Genomic DNA, 16,312 nt, shown 5'->3' with positions numbered 1-16,312 from the left:
CCAGAGCCGGAGGGGGAGTTTAAGTAGGGTGGGAAAACTTAACTGCACATTAGGGGACTAATGTGGACTCCCTTGTTTCTGAAGAATGGATTTAGAAACAGTCAACAAGAGGGTCTAGACCCATGGATTTAGACTTTGCAAATGCAATTTCTGCATCTCCCACGTCTGAATAGTAAAACAAGGCTATCGTGGAGACCATCGTAAATAATGGTTGTAAAAGCCCCTTGGAGATCATCTAGGACAGCACAATAGTAAAAAGGATGGAGCTAGATCAATTTGGAGATGGAGAAGAAGGCAACAACTTTCCTGATAATTTTTCAGTGGAACTTTCCCAGAGGCTCTACTGGATTCATTATGGCAGGATCATACCAACTACTTCAGAAAACGCTCATGAGCTAAAAGATGCATGTATTTGTTCCCTGGAGTAATGGTTCTTTCCTGAGACCCAAACTGACCCTGTCAGTGGCTCCCTCCCCTGACATCAGAGCATTCTTCCCTCACCATTCTCATCCTCACCGGTACAAGCTGTTGGGTCTCTGCTGGGTGCATGGCACTGTTTAGGGCTGGGGCCAGGGAACCCGGTATCCCAAATGACATGGCATTTTCTCACAGTGCTTGGTATCTCCTAGCTAAGCGGCAAGTCCCCTCACCCCCCAGTGCCAATATGAGATGCCAAGGCCTGGGTCCATAGATGTGGGAGGAGGGTCACGGCCAATATATTTTCTGAACACAGATAAAGAGCCATGGCAGATTCAACGGTAAACTCTGTGTTCCTCCTCACTGATGCACCTCTTTCTTGTAGCTCTCTGTTGGGCATCTACTCACTTAGCCACTTACAATGTGGGCCCTTACTTAGCAGAGTTCAGGAGGCCATGGGGCATGGAAGGCAAAGGCTCTCCAGTATGTGGCCATTGCTCATTTTGCCCTCATGGCTGGCTTCACGGATTCATCTGAGCTCTTTCTGGCTTGGCCTGGGCGATGCTTCAGAATCCTCAACAGCACCCCGGTCCTGTGCACTTGGCACAGGACAGGGCCCCTACCTGCCAGCCCCAGCAATGGGTTTTGATCTGCCGTTCTGCTCAGATAGTGGAGAAGACAGAGGAGGGCCAGAGAGGAAGAGAGAAGGTGGAGAGAGGAGGGAAGAGGGAGGGACCAGAAGCCAGGTGGCCAGAGGCTGGAAGGAGGCTGCGGGTGAGGCTGGCTTGAAAGCTGTCTGGATTCCACAGATCCATCTTGCACTGTGCTGTCTTTCTCTCCTTCCCCTCCCTTCTCTCCTCTCCTCGTGAGCAGGCAGAGCCCGCCAGCGCCCCCCACTGTGCCCACTCTCGCTGTTCTCCTCCACTCTCTCTCCCCATGAAGGAAGAGACCACTGGAGTTTGCATGCATCCTCCAATCAAAACGAGGCTGGTAGGTACCCTGGCAGGGAGAGGGGCCCGGCCAGGAGAGGTGAGGCGGGCAGGAGCCGCCAGGAGGCAGCCCGTGGGTGTGCACGAGCACCAGACCTCCGGAGGAGCCTGGGGCCGCAGGGGCTCTCGCTCCAGGATGATTGCAGAGTTTGGAGTCCAGCCGTCCCTGGTCAAACTGGGACCCACGGCTGTGATCCCGCCCCTTCGTCTCTAGGTCTCAAGAACCGTGAAGAGTTTGTTCTCCTCGAGCTGTGCTGAGGATAGATGCTTTCCGCAGAGAGAAAAATTCTTAGTTGCATTTCTATTAAAACAAAAGCTTTTAACTTGTGTTTTCCTGCTATTTATCAAGATGACAATATGAGAATTATATAATGACTTGAAGGGAATCACCCATAATCCCAACCTAGCACAACTTTTTTTCATTTTTGCATGTTTCCTTCTAATAGTTATTTGTATTCATTCATAATTTTACATAGTTAAATCAGAGTATTCATATCATCTCCTGTTTTCCTCTTTTTGCTTAATGTTTTGTTGTTTCTAGCTTGTTCTTGGTACCACATACTGTATATTCCATCAAGTGAATGGTCCGCCATCTACCTAACGAACTCTTTACTGCAGGACGCGTGCTTTGTTTCCAGTTTGTCACTATTCGAGGGAACGCATATAGCTTGTGTGTCAGGTATTTTATTTTCTCAGGCCAGACCCTGCTGGGTTCAATATTGCAACTTTGGCTTTGCTAAAGTCATTCTAAAGTGGTGTGATACCAATGACCATCAGCGCCATCATCAGAAGAGTGAATGTGCTTTGCCAGAGCCCGGCAACCCAGAGTGTAACTGTTGGAATGTCTTTTTCTTCTTTAGAGCAGGTATAAAATAATTCTTTGAAGTGGCCCACTTTCACATTTCTTTAATAGCAGTAATAATCCTCTTTTCCCCTTTTATTTCATGATGGTCTGAGTCTTATCTGTATGTTACTTTCACTTTGCTTTTGGTCTCAGAACACCACGTTAGGCCCTGTGAGGAGAAAGGCTGCCCCCAGTCCTTCTATTGCTATGCTGCAGGCAGTCACTACCAGCAACCCGAGTTGGCACCTGAGTCCCTGGGAATTTTGAGATATTTAAAGAGACTAAGGAGAGTTTGAGGAAGGGGAGCAGGCTTGGGCTGGACATCTCAGTGCCCACTGCAAGGACATTGTCATTTCTAGATCCGTTGAGTTGAGACCTACTCAACTCATTCAGATCCCTCAGAAGATTTGGGTCTGGTCTGATGTGTTCCTGACCCTCCCTACCTTACCCTCCATTAGAATGACTCAAGGCCATCAGGTAGCTACTCCAGGGTCCGTAGGCAAGACTCAGAGACACTAAGGCGGTGGCGCATAGGGAGTGGTGGCCTCGATGTCTTGGCTGCAGCCCTCTGGTGGCGGGTGGCACAATGTGCATTCACCAGCAGGCAGTATCTGTGCCCCTGTGGGTTGCAGACAGAGCTAGTGCCACAGTCGTCAGGACCCTGGGCCTGCTGGCAGTCCTCTAGGCCAGCTTAAAGAAATACACACACCCCCGCCCCCCATCCTCCAAGGCCTCCAGGAGGCCAAAGATGAAATGACCCAAGAGAAAGAAATGGAAGCAAAGGCTCTTTTTGGCCACTTAGCCCTACCTGATCATGCCGGGGCGTCCACCCTCTTTCAGACCCCAGCACGGGGCACTTCTGATCACCATGCCTTCTGTTCCCAAGGCCACGGTGGTGGGATTCTCCCATGCTTACATGGGTTTCCCTGAGGTTTCCCTCTATGGCCCAGAGTTTACAGGGAGCCCAGCAACTAAAGTGAACGGACAGGGAATCCTCCTGGCCTGATTAGTCCAGGCCTCCTGGTACTCTGTCCACTCTGATATACTGTGTTCCCAGATGTGCCCTCTCAGCGGCCTGTAGTCCATTCTCCAGAGCTGCAGGGGAGCCGTCAGCAGGCCCCCAGGGAGCCCTCACCTGCCTCATTATATGCCCTGGTCGTGGTCAGGGCGAGGAAGACTCCAGCCTGTCTTCCTTGCAGCGGCCTGGCCCTATAGCACAACAGTGGGCACAGTTACGAGCGCTGGGCAACACTCCTAGCGACCCTTGCTGTATTTCTTCAACAAGTAATGAAGGCTCGGTGTGTGTCCCCCTGAAACCTTCAGTTCCGTTTAAAAATGCACTGCCAAAGATTTCAAAACTTTGTTTTCTAATCTGAAAGTAACACTCTTCTCTGTCTCTTTTTCGAAGATAAAAACATTCCCGGCTGATACAGTGACCCCTTTTCCTGATCCTTTCATAACAGGGCCACAGTTTACCGTAAGTAGATCCGGAAAACAGATCTGTGTTTCGAGATATTGTTCCCAGGTGGCGTGCTTTCCTGTGATTCACCAGCCAGCAGTGCCAACAGCTTCTTTTTTGTGTGTGGTACGCGGGCCTCTCACTGTTGTGGCCTCTCCCGTTGTGGAGCACAGGCTCCGGATGCGCAGGCTCAGCGGCCATGGCTCACGGGCCCAGCCGCTCCGCGACTTGTGGGATCCTCCCGGACTGGGGCACGAACCCGCGTCCCCTGCATCGGCAGGCGGACTCTCAACCACTGCACCATCAGGGAAGCCCCCAATAGCTTCTTTTGATCACTGTGAACTCTGTGAGGCTGGGAAGGAGCTGGGGCTTGGGGGTCTGCATCTTCTAGTTTTGTTTTATTGAGGTGAGCTTCATGTAACATAAAATTGACCATTTTAAAGTGACAATTCAGTGACATTTAGTACATTCAGGGTCATGCAGCTACCACCTCTATCTAATTCTAAAACCTTTTCATCACCCCCAAAGGAAACCTCATACCCATCAAACAGTCACTTCCCATTTTCCCCTTCCCTCCGGCCCCTGTCAACCACCATTCTGTCTTTTTGGATTTGCCCAGTTTGGATATTCCATAAAAATGGAATCATATACTGTGTGACCTATTGTGTCTGGCTTCTGTCACTTAGCATAATGTTTGTAAGGCTCATGCACACTGTAAGATATATCAGTACTTCATTTCTTCTCATGGAGGAATAATATTCCATTGTACTTTTATACCATAACTTGTTGATCCATTCATTCATCGATGGGCGTTGATGGGTTGTCTCCACCTTTTGGCTAATGTGAATAATGCTGCTATGAACATGCAGGTACCTATATTTGTCTGAGTCCCTGTTTTTAATTCTTTTGGGTTGGATCTGCATCTTGATAATGGTTAAGATTTTAGGTTAAGTTATTTTACCACTCTGAGCACCAGTCTCGTCTTATTTAAAGTGGAAATAGTAATAAGAACATCCTCTCCTTATATCTGGTTGAGGCAAGGATCAAAAGGGATCAAGAACTTGAAAGTACTTTACCGACCACAGACCACCCCCAAAAATGTCAAGTACGACGTTTCTCAATGCTGGAGAGGCAGGTGGTGTGCTTAACAAGAGCAGGTAGTCATGACAACTGGCTTTCCCGTTACCATGGCTCTCTGTGTCGCCGAGCAGCTTATTTAAACTCTTTGCAAACTGTTGAAATGTGTTTAAACATTTAAATGTAGTTTCCTCATCTGCAAAATGAAAGAGTTCGATGATTTTCAGGATTCTTTTCAGCTGCTCAGCTTTTTTTCCTTAACTAAAAGCTTCTGCAGAAGCTCACCATCTACTGAGCAGAAGTGGGGAGGCTCAAATGGGGGTGGGTAGAAGAGGCTCCCTCCTCTTTCCCCTCGCCCTCTCCTCCTCCCAGGGATCCGAGTATGCGATTCCTAGAACCAAGAACCAAGTGGTCCCTGAGGCTCCTTCCAACGGCCAGTCTAGCGGACCTGTGAGGTGGCCTAGGGGTAGCTTGAAGTGCAGTCTCGTGGGTTAGGTGATGGTCGCTACCTGAGGTGGCCGGCCGCATGAACAGGGAGGGTGTGAGCAGCGGCTGATTCATGTTTTGGAGGATGAACAGAACTGGGAAGGTGTTCAGCAGTCCATGCAGAAACAAAAGCATGTTTCTAGAACAATCCATGCTAGGGTCATGATCTGCTTCCAGAACCTGCCTTTTAAGAGCCAGAGAGCAGAGACACAGGGGCTGGGCCGGGCGGTTCAGTGCTGCTGCCGCGACATTCATCTGGCCCCTGCAGTTGGGCTAGGCACAGCTCCCCAGCTGGAAGCTCCGGCTCTACTTCCTCTGCTGGCCGTGGCGGGCACTCTGGCCTGCTCCCCAGCCTTGGCAGTGCTGCGAGACACCCAGGGAAGCCCTTCCTGAAAAGCTGGGGGCCAAGATGGAGCAGGAAGCCAATGTCAGAAACCATGCTGGGACTTTTAAGAACTGGGCAAGAGAGCTTTGAGGCAGCTGGAGCAGGCAGGGGCAACAGCATGAACCAGAGTCCTGGGGCAGAGGAGTCATCCCACATTCAGGGGAATGAAATGAAGGCCAGTGGGCCTAGAAGGCAGAGAGCAAGGGTGTGAGGCATGAGAGGAGGAAGGGGAGGAAAGCAGGGACAAACCCTATAGGGCAAAACCATGCTTGGCTTTGTAGGCCAAAGGAGGGGCCCTGATCTGGATCCTACGAGCAATGGGAAGCCTTTGAAGGACTTTGAGCAGGGTAGTAACAGGGCAGCTGCATTTGGAAATGAGCCCTGTGATGGCAGTGGGAGCAGAGCTGGGTTCAGGCAGAGTGGACTCAGGGAAGTAGCCTAGAAATCTAGGACAGTAGTTCAAGGGAGAGAAGGCAGAGAGTGTGATCCAGAGAGGTGTTGATGGTGGAGGTGGAGAGGTGTGCACAGATCAGGGGGATATTTAAGAGGCTGGTAAGGGTGACTTCCCTGGCATTTCAGTGGTTAAGACTTCACCTTGCAGTGCAAGGGGGTGTTGGTTCAATCCCCGGTCGGGGAGCTAAGATCCCACATGGCTGGTGGCCAAAAACCCAAAACATAAAACAGAAGCAATATTGTAACAAATTCAATAAAGACTTTAAAAATGGTCCACATCAAAAAAAAAAATCTTTAAAAAAAAAAATTCTTAAAAAAAAAAAAGAGGCTGGTAAGGAATTGGATTGGATGAGGGAGGGAGAGGGCCAAAAAGGGCTCCCAGATTTCTGACTTGCAGAATGTGGATGGAGAGTGGGTCCATTCACTAAGATAAGGAAATCTTAGGGAAGAGTGGATTGGGAGGGATAATGAGTTTGCCTTTGGCCATGATGTGTTAGAAATGCCTTGGAAACATCTGAATGGAAACAGTGAATGGGCAGCTGGATATCCAAGTCTGTATCAGGAGACAGGACTAGACTGGAGATTATAATTAGGGAGCTACTAACAGCCGGATGGTAACAGAAGTCAAATTCATGAGCTTCAGCTTCCTAATTTTCTTACCCCCCTGTGTCATATTATCTTTTCCTCCCCTCCAAGGTCAAGACACTTGACCTTGCTACAGGGTTGCCCTCTCCACAGGCCTCCACACCTATCCTGACCACAGTCATGGGGGAGCTCAGCAGCTCCAGGGAACTCCACACAGAGTTTTTCTGGCCGTTGATCCAGCATTGACCTTGGGTCTGGTTTCAACAACCAGGCTCGTTGCTTAATCCTGAGACCAGTTTCTGTCTTGTATTTGAGCCTGTTAACTCAAAGCCCAGGGCCTTGGTCTGTCTAAGATGAGGGCCCCTGCCTGGCTCTGGTCAGATTTCTGTCCCATGTTCTTCTGCCTAACCTGGTCTGTCCCTGTGCTACCTGCTTTGTTCCAGCAGAAGTTTGTTCATTCATTTCTTCATTCAACAAATAGGAAGACAAGTTCTCAGGGTTGAGATTTAATAATAGTAATTTTCACTGCTCCCTAAGGTCATTCTTATTTATTTATTTATTTTTGGCTGCGTTGGTCTTCATTGCCGCGAGTCGACTTTCTCTAGCTGCAGCGAGCGGGGGCTACTCTTCCTTGCAGTGCGCGAGCTTCTCATTGCAGTGGCTTCTCTTGTTGTGGAGCACAGGCTCTAGGTGCACAGGCTTCAGTAGTTGCAGCACGCGGGCTAGGTAGTTGTGGCTCGCGGGCTCTAGAGCGTAGGCTCAGTAGTTGTGGTACACAGGCTCAGTAGTTGTGGCTCATGGGCTCTAGAGCACGGACTCAGTAGTTGTGGCACACGGGCTTAGTTGCTCCGCAGCATGTGGGATCTTCCCGGACCAGGGCTCGAACCCGTGTCTCCTGCATTGGCAGGTGGATTCTTAACCACTGCGCCACCAGGGAAGCCCCCCTAAGGTCATTCTTAAGTGAAGCTGGCTCTTTCTTTTTCTACTTTGAGTGCATGGCAGTAAAGAATGTAATGACTATTAATAAAGTCTGGTGCCACTGCCCTGATTCATGCTAAGGCCCTGGTACTTTTACCCACTTTTGCCTTTGTATGTAAGTGTAAATTTCCCTCTTTTTTCCGGAAAGGATCAAAATTGGCATCAAAAGCCCAACCTCCACCCACTTCACTGAAACAACAAAATAACTTCTTACCCCAGCTCCTGTATCAGGAAGGCTGGGCTAAGTCATGCTTTAAAATGACAAATTGAATTTCCTACTCACGCTGCATGTCTGTCAGGGGTGGGCTATGCACTGTGCTCTGTGTTGCTCTGTGTCTGGGACCCAGGCTAATGGAGCAGCTGCCGTCTGAAACAGTGCTAGTCACAGTGGCAGAGGTGAAAAAAAAAGAGGTGACAAATCACACACTAGCATGGAAGTAAAACACGGCAGCACATTTCTTTGGCCAAAACAAGGCACGTGGTCATGCCTAACTTCCAAGTGGGGTGGGGAAGTGTAATCCTACCATGGAAATCGATGAGCCAGGATTATCTGGTGAACCACACAAGTGACCACTACAGCGCAAAGTTTGTGAAAGCTCCCTGTGGCAAACATCACATGCTAGCCACTCTACGATGCTCCTGTTCTCGTGGTCAATTCTTTGGCGTTGCTCCAGCCCAGGCCAGGTCAGTTCTCTCTCTAGAGGCACTTGTAAAACAAACAAGGGCTTGTATTTCTCAGTAGTAGTCTTTCAGGACCTCTCAAAGATAAGATTCTCCCCATTGCTCAAGCCAGATATACCCTTACCGAACTACAACTACACCTGGTATTTTTGTGGTTTTCCATGTTTCCCTAGGAGGGACAGCTCATCATCTGTCTAATCACTAGAAATAGATTGCTCATTTGATGATCAAAACCTCTTCTTTAGAAAGCCACGTGAAAAATGTCTCCAAGTTTAGGGCCAGGAACTAGCATGAAAACTCAAGTTATAAAATATATAGCTGGTACTACTGACAGGTTATAAAACAAACAAAAAAGTATGCATAGAAAAAACGCTATGAGGAAATACACTGACAGTGATAGTAAGGGATTATGGAATTACTTCATTTCTTTACTTTTATATATCTTCTGAGTTTCCTATGTGAAGTAATAAGCATATCTTGCTTTGTAATGAAAACAACAATAAATTATCCTCTCCAAATGAGGCAGTGTACTCTAGACCAGTAGTTCTCAAACTCTACCGTATATCAGAATCATCTGAAGGTCTCGTAAAAACACAGATTGCTGGACTTTGTCCCCAAACATTCTAGTTCCAAAGGTCTTAGTTGGGGCCTGAGACTTGGCATTTTCACCAAGTTTCAAGATGGTACTGATGCTGCTAGTCTGGGGCCCATACTTTGGGAACCACTGTTATAATGGTAAAAAACACCAGTTTTGAAGTCAGCCAACCCTGGTTCTAAATACTGGTTCTTAATACTTACTAACTGTGTGACCTTGGGAAGATTACTTAACCTCTTTGAGCCTCACTTTCCTTTTCCATAAAGTCAGTTCCAAGATGTGCGTTTTTCCACCTTCTAACATCTCTGAAATCAGAATGTTTATTACAATAGTGTACATGACAGAGTTCGAATGGTTACTTTTTCTTTCTCTGTGGCATGGGCAAAAATGGTGCATCTTACAAATGATGGTGTCTAACATGTGATGAAACATGACCTCTACCTCTAAGATTGTCCAGAGGTAATGAATGTCAAGTGCTTAGCATAGCGGCTAGCACTAAGCAATATCATTTAATAAATGGTAGGTGATTAACTATTATTAAAAAATAACAGGGACTGGGCTTCCCTGGTGGCGCAGTGGTTAAGAATACCCCTGCCAATGCAGGGGACACGAGTTCGAGCCCTGGTCCGGGAAGATCCCACATGCCGCGGAGCAACTAAGCCCGTGCGCCACAACTGCTGAGCCCGTGTGCCACAACTACTGAAGCCCATGCGCATGGAACCCATGCTCCACAACAAGAGAAGCCACTGCAATGAGAAGCCCACGCACCGCAACGAAGAGTAGCCCCTGCTCGCTGCAACTAGAGAAAGCTCGTGTGCAGCAATGAGGACCCAATGCAGCCATAAATAAATAAATAAAATTTCTTAAATAAATAAAATAACAGGGACTGTGTGGTAAGTCTTAGGGAGCAGCTGACAGTGTGAAAATGGAACCCAAACTGAGATTGATTTCCTCTTTTCTGTTTCCTCTCCAGGCAGACTTTAGAGACAGTAAATTACAGTGCTGTCCTGGCCAGTCTTCCCCACTGATTCCAGCAGCAACCCTGAGGCCTTTGACAGAGACCGTCTCCACAGTGCAGACCATCTACACCATTCGGAAGCCTGTTTCTCCAGTGGCCAGGTGAGTCAGATCAGCAGGTACCAAGAGATAACTCTGATGACAGGAAACCAGGCACTAGGTGCATTGTGTTTGTGACATCTACCACTCTCTTATTCATTCTTTTATTCATTTATTCTCTGAATATTCTCTGAATATTGGTGTTTATTGAAATGTCGTCAAAGGCTAGGCACTATTCTAGGTGCTAGGACTGTAGAGTGAACAAAACAGATGAAAGTGCTACCTTTCCGGAGTTTACAATTTAGTGTTGGGGGAGGGGAGAGAGACATTGAATGAGTGTGTGTATGTGTGTGTGAGATAGTGACAAGTGCTAGGGAGAAACATAAATCCATGAGCATGCTGGGATGGTCTCACCCAGGTGGCATTTAAGCAGAGAGCTGAAGGTGGTGAGGGGAGCAGGCTGCAGGTATTTGAGAAAGGAGTATAGTAGTCAGAGGGAACAGCTGGTGCTAAGGCTTCTGAGGTGGAGTGAGCCTGGCATGGTTAAGAAAGAGTTAAGGGGGCTGGTGCAGCCACAGAGGTAGTGCAGGACAGGAGAGGAAACCCATGAAACTGGGGCCAGATTGTGTAAAGCCTTCTTGGCCATAGTAGAAACATTGCTTTCTACTCTGAATGAAATTATTTAAAAAATTGATTGTGCCTTTCAAGACGTGTACTTCGTGTGTGTGTGTGTGTGTGTGTGTGTGTGTGTGTGCGCGTGTGTGTGTGTGTGTGTGTGTGTGTGTGTGTGTGTGTGTGTCTGTGTGTGTGTGTGTGTGTATGCGTGCACCTAAACAGTGGAGATAAATTCCATAGATAGGCAACTGGGCTCGAGGGCCAAGAACTCAGCAGCAACCTCTTAAAGCAGCCAATTTTACTTCAATTTTATGTATTCAATTCAATTTTATTTATTAAAACATTGGAGGTAATTCTGGGAGAAAGTGCACATGAAACCAATTGAAAACATGATTTAAAGAAATCTAACCCCTGGACATTTTCCCATTCGTTTAAATGACCTTTACTGAGAGGCTGCTATGTGCCAGATCCTGTGCTAGGCTCCAGGGTTTCAGAGAGGAATGGCATATCTAACAGTCAGTTCCCTGAGGAGCGGTGCTTTCAGAAGCTCTCCATCTGGTGGGGGAAACCTATAGGAAGCCTATTTCAGGTCATTGTAATGCTAGCAAGTGTAGGGGGTCCTTAAGGAGCCTGAAAGAGAAAGTCAAGAACTCAGATTGGGAAAGAATCTGGGAGACGACATTTAAACTGAGACTGCTCTTACCGTTTTTGAGCGTGTATCTCACCATTTTGTCACCTTATTGTTTTTCAGTGCAGAGACGCTCCGGCAGGAACTGGAGAGAGAGAAAATGATGAAAAGACTGTTGATGACCGAACTGTGAAATTCTCCCCTTGGTGCCTGGAGGATGGCATGGTGCCTTCTGTCCGTTTTCTTTCTTCGGGCTTTGTGTGATCACTCTAGCACGACATACAAATGTGTGCTCTGTTGGCCCAGGTCTCTGTGGTTAGTCAAAGCCAACTCCTGGCTTGACTTCTATCGGAAAAGATATTTTATGTCTCCTGAGTATTAGAGGTTTTCTGCTACTCAGTGTAGTTGAGACAGGATTTGGTAAGCCTAGAAGAAAGATGGGAAAACCAGGATTCCTTTTCAGAAGTACCTGTGTATATATATTAATAACCACAGGGGTTAATATGGCACGGAATCCTTTGCTGTCAATCTCAACCATGTGATTTTGTATGATTGACACTTGCACCAAGCTTTGACTGTTTGTTAGAGTCATTTTTAATGAGAGAATAATTCTTTACTGCTGGTTTTTCATTTACACTGGTAAATACACAGATCTTATAAAGTCTTTAACATTCATTTTTATTCAGACACAAGTAGGTGAACTAAAAAAGGAAAGTTGCAGTCACCAGAGCTGAAGGTGCTTCAGCTTAATCTGAAATACAATTTAACTTGTGAACTTATGGTATATGATATTATTGGGGATATATAAAATTTATTATTGAACCCAAAGTAAGACTATAGTTTAAATTGTCTAAAAATCCTTACAAAGTGACTTGATATCAGGATTCATTTGGGTGTTCCATAAAGGAAAATTATTTCTAAAGTTGATCAACTCATGTCCTGTTGATAGAAACTTGACCAGAAGAAACTTTGTTCTCTTTTTATATAGTTTCAAGAAATGTGTTTTTAAATTTTTATTATGCACTTGAACAACTTTGCAGGAATAATTAAGAACCCCCTAACCACAGACTAGCCCTCTGAAATGTTTCCCATGCTTTCTCAATGAATATGCACACATTTTTACATCAGTATGGTCAGTGTGTACATGGTCTTTGAGTACTTCCTTCTAACACACAGCTCCCCTTTTCAACACTGATCCTGCTCTCACCAATTTTGATTTCTTTGTATCCATGTAACATGATTAACCTCACTTCTTGCCATTACTAGATATTTGAGTTATATCTAACTTTTCACTCTTATAAATAGTGCTGCTATGAATGTCTTTGTAAAAAATGTTCCTTCTTTTGGATTCTCCCCTTGGGAATATCTCCAAAGAGAGATTACAAGGTCAAAGAGCATGAGGTATTTTATAGCTCTTGTTTCATATTGCCAGATTGCTTTCTAGAAAGATCCAGTCTCTGGGTTGAAAAGACCTTAAAGGTCATCAAGTTCAACCCCCCATCCTCTCTGAATGCTTGAATCCCCTCTACAATTTATGATGCCACCAGCAATGTATAAGCATTTCTATTTACCAATAGTTCTGCCAGTATTGGGTTGTGCCATTTTTATTTATTTTTCCTAGTTTAATAAGTGCGTATAGTTGTTTCTTGAAAGGTGGTTTTATTTCATTAATTGCTAGCAAGGCTGAGCACCTTTCCATGTGGTGACTTACTAGCTGTATTTCCTTGTGTGTAAAATGTCCATCCATTTCTTATGACCACTTAAGTGGAATTGATCTCGTATATTTGTATCAGAACTGTATTTTTATGTTGTATAATTTGCTCTCCTGTCCCTATCCTTAAACCTGAATGGTGCCAATAATTTGATACTAATGATTATAAAAAAAAAAGTCATGCCTCATTGACTAGCATCGTTGTAAAATGAGGTAATGTACGCAAATATTCAGATAACAGAGGATTAACCCTTTAAGTGCTCAATCTATACAATTTTAATATTTTTTTGAGGGAAATCTTTCTAAAATATATTACACACTTCCCTGCCTTAGTAAACAGAGTATACTGGAGAGTATTTAACCTTTTCTTGATGAGTCATGGTCATCATCACAAACATCAGCCCCTTTTGTACCTTGGTGTGGTGCAGTGATGTCATCAAGCGCTATCCAGATGTGCAGGGCTTGGCTTGCCTTTCACAGACTAACGCTTTTCTCATTGATGGTTTGCACTGCTGTCTGCTCTATTGGTGAAGCTGTCTGGGGGCAATTGTGGTATTTGGGAACTTTTACCCCCCACCCCAATACTACATGACCCCGGCCGTACTCTTAAAACAGCATTAGCCGTTCTTTATGTTGTGTACACGATACAAAATGTGTTCCTGTACAGTACGGGGGAAATATCTGTTTCTGGGGTTGTCACCTCTTGCCAATCCCTCCTCTTCTAACCTGCTTTCTCAGTCTTCTGCTCTTCACTTCCGGCTCTCTGATGGAAACCTCCAGGGAAAAACTGAAGTTTTCTTGAGGAAGCCGGGAAACTCAGTGTTACATACGTGTCAGGTTGGCTTTGCTTCCGAGGAGGGATGCATGGGCTTTTTGGCCATTGTTCTCAGGAGGCTCTGAGCCTGCTGCTTCTTCCCCATGTCCCCCTGGGTTCACAGATGTTTCAGAAGGTTGATGTCACTGGAAGTCTGATCACAAACAAGTTGGCTGTTACTGTATATGAAAACCCAGTACCTTTGGCAGCTCAACCCTAACCAGTAAAATCAAGAGGATTCCATTGTTTCAGCAGTTGTCCTGGTTATTTGCCTACGTACATGTATGTTGGGTGCTTGGCATTGTGACCTGAGAAGATGACATTGTGTTGGGTGGATTCATAGGGATAAAAGTGAATTGGTACAATCACTTCGCCTTTTTTTTTATATACTTAAAACCAAAACAACAGTACCATACGGTCACACCAACAGTACCATACGGTCTTATGTCCGGGGAGAAAAATCAGCTTGCTGACATAATCATTCTGGAGCAAGTGTTCCAGACTGTGAGCCACAGACTCCTGGTGGGTATGGGGGTGAGGGTTAATGCAAGTGGCCTGGGAATCCTGCAACCCCAGGTTTGTGGATTGTAGATTGCATAGGAGATCCTTATGTGTAAAGAGTTTAAAAATGAGGTCCTAGAGCATTCAGAAGATCCCACCTGAATGTGCCCCAAGAATACACTCCCAGAATAGCACAAGAATATTCTGTTACCATCTTTATCTTTCTTTCATCATCTCAAAGATCACAGCTTTTAAAAAACTTGAAACTCACCCTGTTAACCATTTTAATGTATATAATTCCGTATTTTTTAGCATATTCATAATGTCATACAAATATCACAACTATCTAATTACAGAACATTTCCATGATTCCAAAAAGAAACTACATATCTGTAGTCACTACCAGTTCTCCCCTCCCCCAATCTTTTAGCAACCACTAATTTACTTTCTAATTTACTTTCTGTCTTTGGATTTCTGTCTGTGGATTTGCCAATTCTGGACATTTCATATAAATGGAATAACACAATATGTGGTCTTTTGTGACTGGCTTCTTTCACTTAACGCAATGTTTGCAAGTTTCATCCATGTTGTAGCATGTTTTAGTACTTCATTCCTTTTTAATGGCTATATAATATTCCATTGTAAGGATATGCCACATTTTGTTTATCCATTCATCAATTAATAGACATTTGGCTTGCTTCCACTTTTTGACTCTTATGAATAATATGAACATTTGTGAACCTATGTTTTCAGTTCTCTTGGGTATATAACTGAGATGGGAATAGCTGTGTCATACAGCAACTCTATGTTGAACTTTTTGAGGAACTGCCAAGATCACAACTTTTATTTCATAAACAATCAAAAGTGAAAAAAATCACATATATTACTAGACAGACAGAAGCATGGGCAAATCTGTTGTTAAACTGGTCAGATACCGAGATGCAGCACTGATTTGTGGGGGGTGAAGTTTATAACAGAAAAAAAATTGTTTTAGAGAAATGGCTTTGAGAAGATAAAATAAAGGTGCTATCTTTTTTTAAAAATGCAAATGAAATTAAACTCAGGTTCATCTCTAAGTTCTTGTTTGAATTCCCAACGCTTGTTCAGGCAGCGGTCTCAGCATGTTCAGGAAACGTTCTTCCTTGAAAAATATGTACAAAAGAGAAAACCACAGTATTGTGGGTTCACGTCAGTGGGAAGCAGAGGCTTTATGCAAACCCTGGGATGTAACAAAGTCGGGAATATGTGCTGAGGGTGAGAACAGGTCTCCCTCCAGGGCTGAAATCTTGTAAGAAAACAAAAAGAATAAGAAAATCCCAAAAGCAATTTAAGTGAATGAGAGAGAACCTCGTGAAAGGAAGCAGCCAAGCCCGTAAGGAATTGGAAACCAGAGTAGGTTCTAAGGCCCTGGGGTGGCGTGCAGACTTTTAAGTGACCCATGAAGATTATGAGTATTCTCCCTAGAAAAAGCTATACGTCACACATCATTCCAGCACTTTCATTGGATCCTCACACCAGCCCTGAAACCCATCTATGTCCGCCTTTGAGTCCATGGACCCCAGGTCCTTGATCATGGGTAGCTCACTGAAATCTGCAGTTTACCTACAAGCTTCATTTTAAGCTGTGGGTGCAAACCATCCTCCAACACCAGCACCCGACATCCCCTGCCCCCCCCCAAAATAGCCCACCTGGTTTTACCAGACCAGTTTACCAGAAGAATGACCTGGTTTTAATCTGCCTTATATCTGGCACCATCACTGTTAATTGTATTAATTAAAATGAAGGGAATACAAAATAAGTTAATAGATAACAGCTTGGATTCCCAAACCAGTGAATCAACACCAGAATCAGAAGTCCAAAGCTTGTTTTTTTTTGCTAAACATTGGTCCATTTAAAATTGGCCATATCTTTCCTGATAAACAGGAAGATGAAAAGAAAGACATTTCAATTTTTAACAATAAGATTTTATTTTTGGATTTTTTTGTTCTTTTAGGGATACTCTAACAGATTTTCAATTGATTGGATTTCTTGTATTTTA

General features: G+C 45.0%; 1 protein-coding gene across 4 annotated transcripts in view; it reads left to right on the top strand.

Moving 5' to 3' along the window:
- The window catches only part of EPB41L4B (erythrocyte membrane protein band 4.1 like 4B), a 144,740-nt gene extending 129,444 nt beyond the window's left edge, over positions 1–15,296 (top strand). For 2 of the 4 annotated variants that reach the window (XM_079926005.1, XM_079926004.1), the window contains exons 23-26: positions 1,291–1,407; positions 3,659–3,727; positions 9,923–10,068; positions 11,372–15,296. In XM_079926005.1, the coding sequence (XP_079782131.1) occupies positions 1,291–1,407; positions 3,659–3,727; positions 9,923–10,068; positions 11,372–11,441 (402 nt within the window). In that variant the 3' untranslated portion in view covers positions 11,442–15,296. The remainder of the gene's footprint in view (positions 1–1,290; positions 1,408–3,658; positions 3,728–9,922; positions 10,069–11,371) is intronic. The other 2 variants (XM_079926007.1, XM_079926006.1) reach the window with 1 other exon arrangement.
- The last annotated feature ends 1,016 nt before the right edge of the window (positions 15,297–16,312 follow it).

Source organism: Stenella coeruleoalba, assembly GCF_951394435.1.
Source record: "Stenella coeruleoalba genome assembly, chromosome: 7".
NCBI lineage: Eukaryota > Metazoa > Chordata > Mammalia > Artiodactyla > Delphinidae > Stenella > Stenella coeruleoalba.
This window is presented reverse-complemented; position numbering and strand designations above follow the sequence as displayed.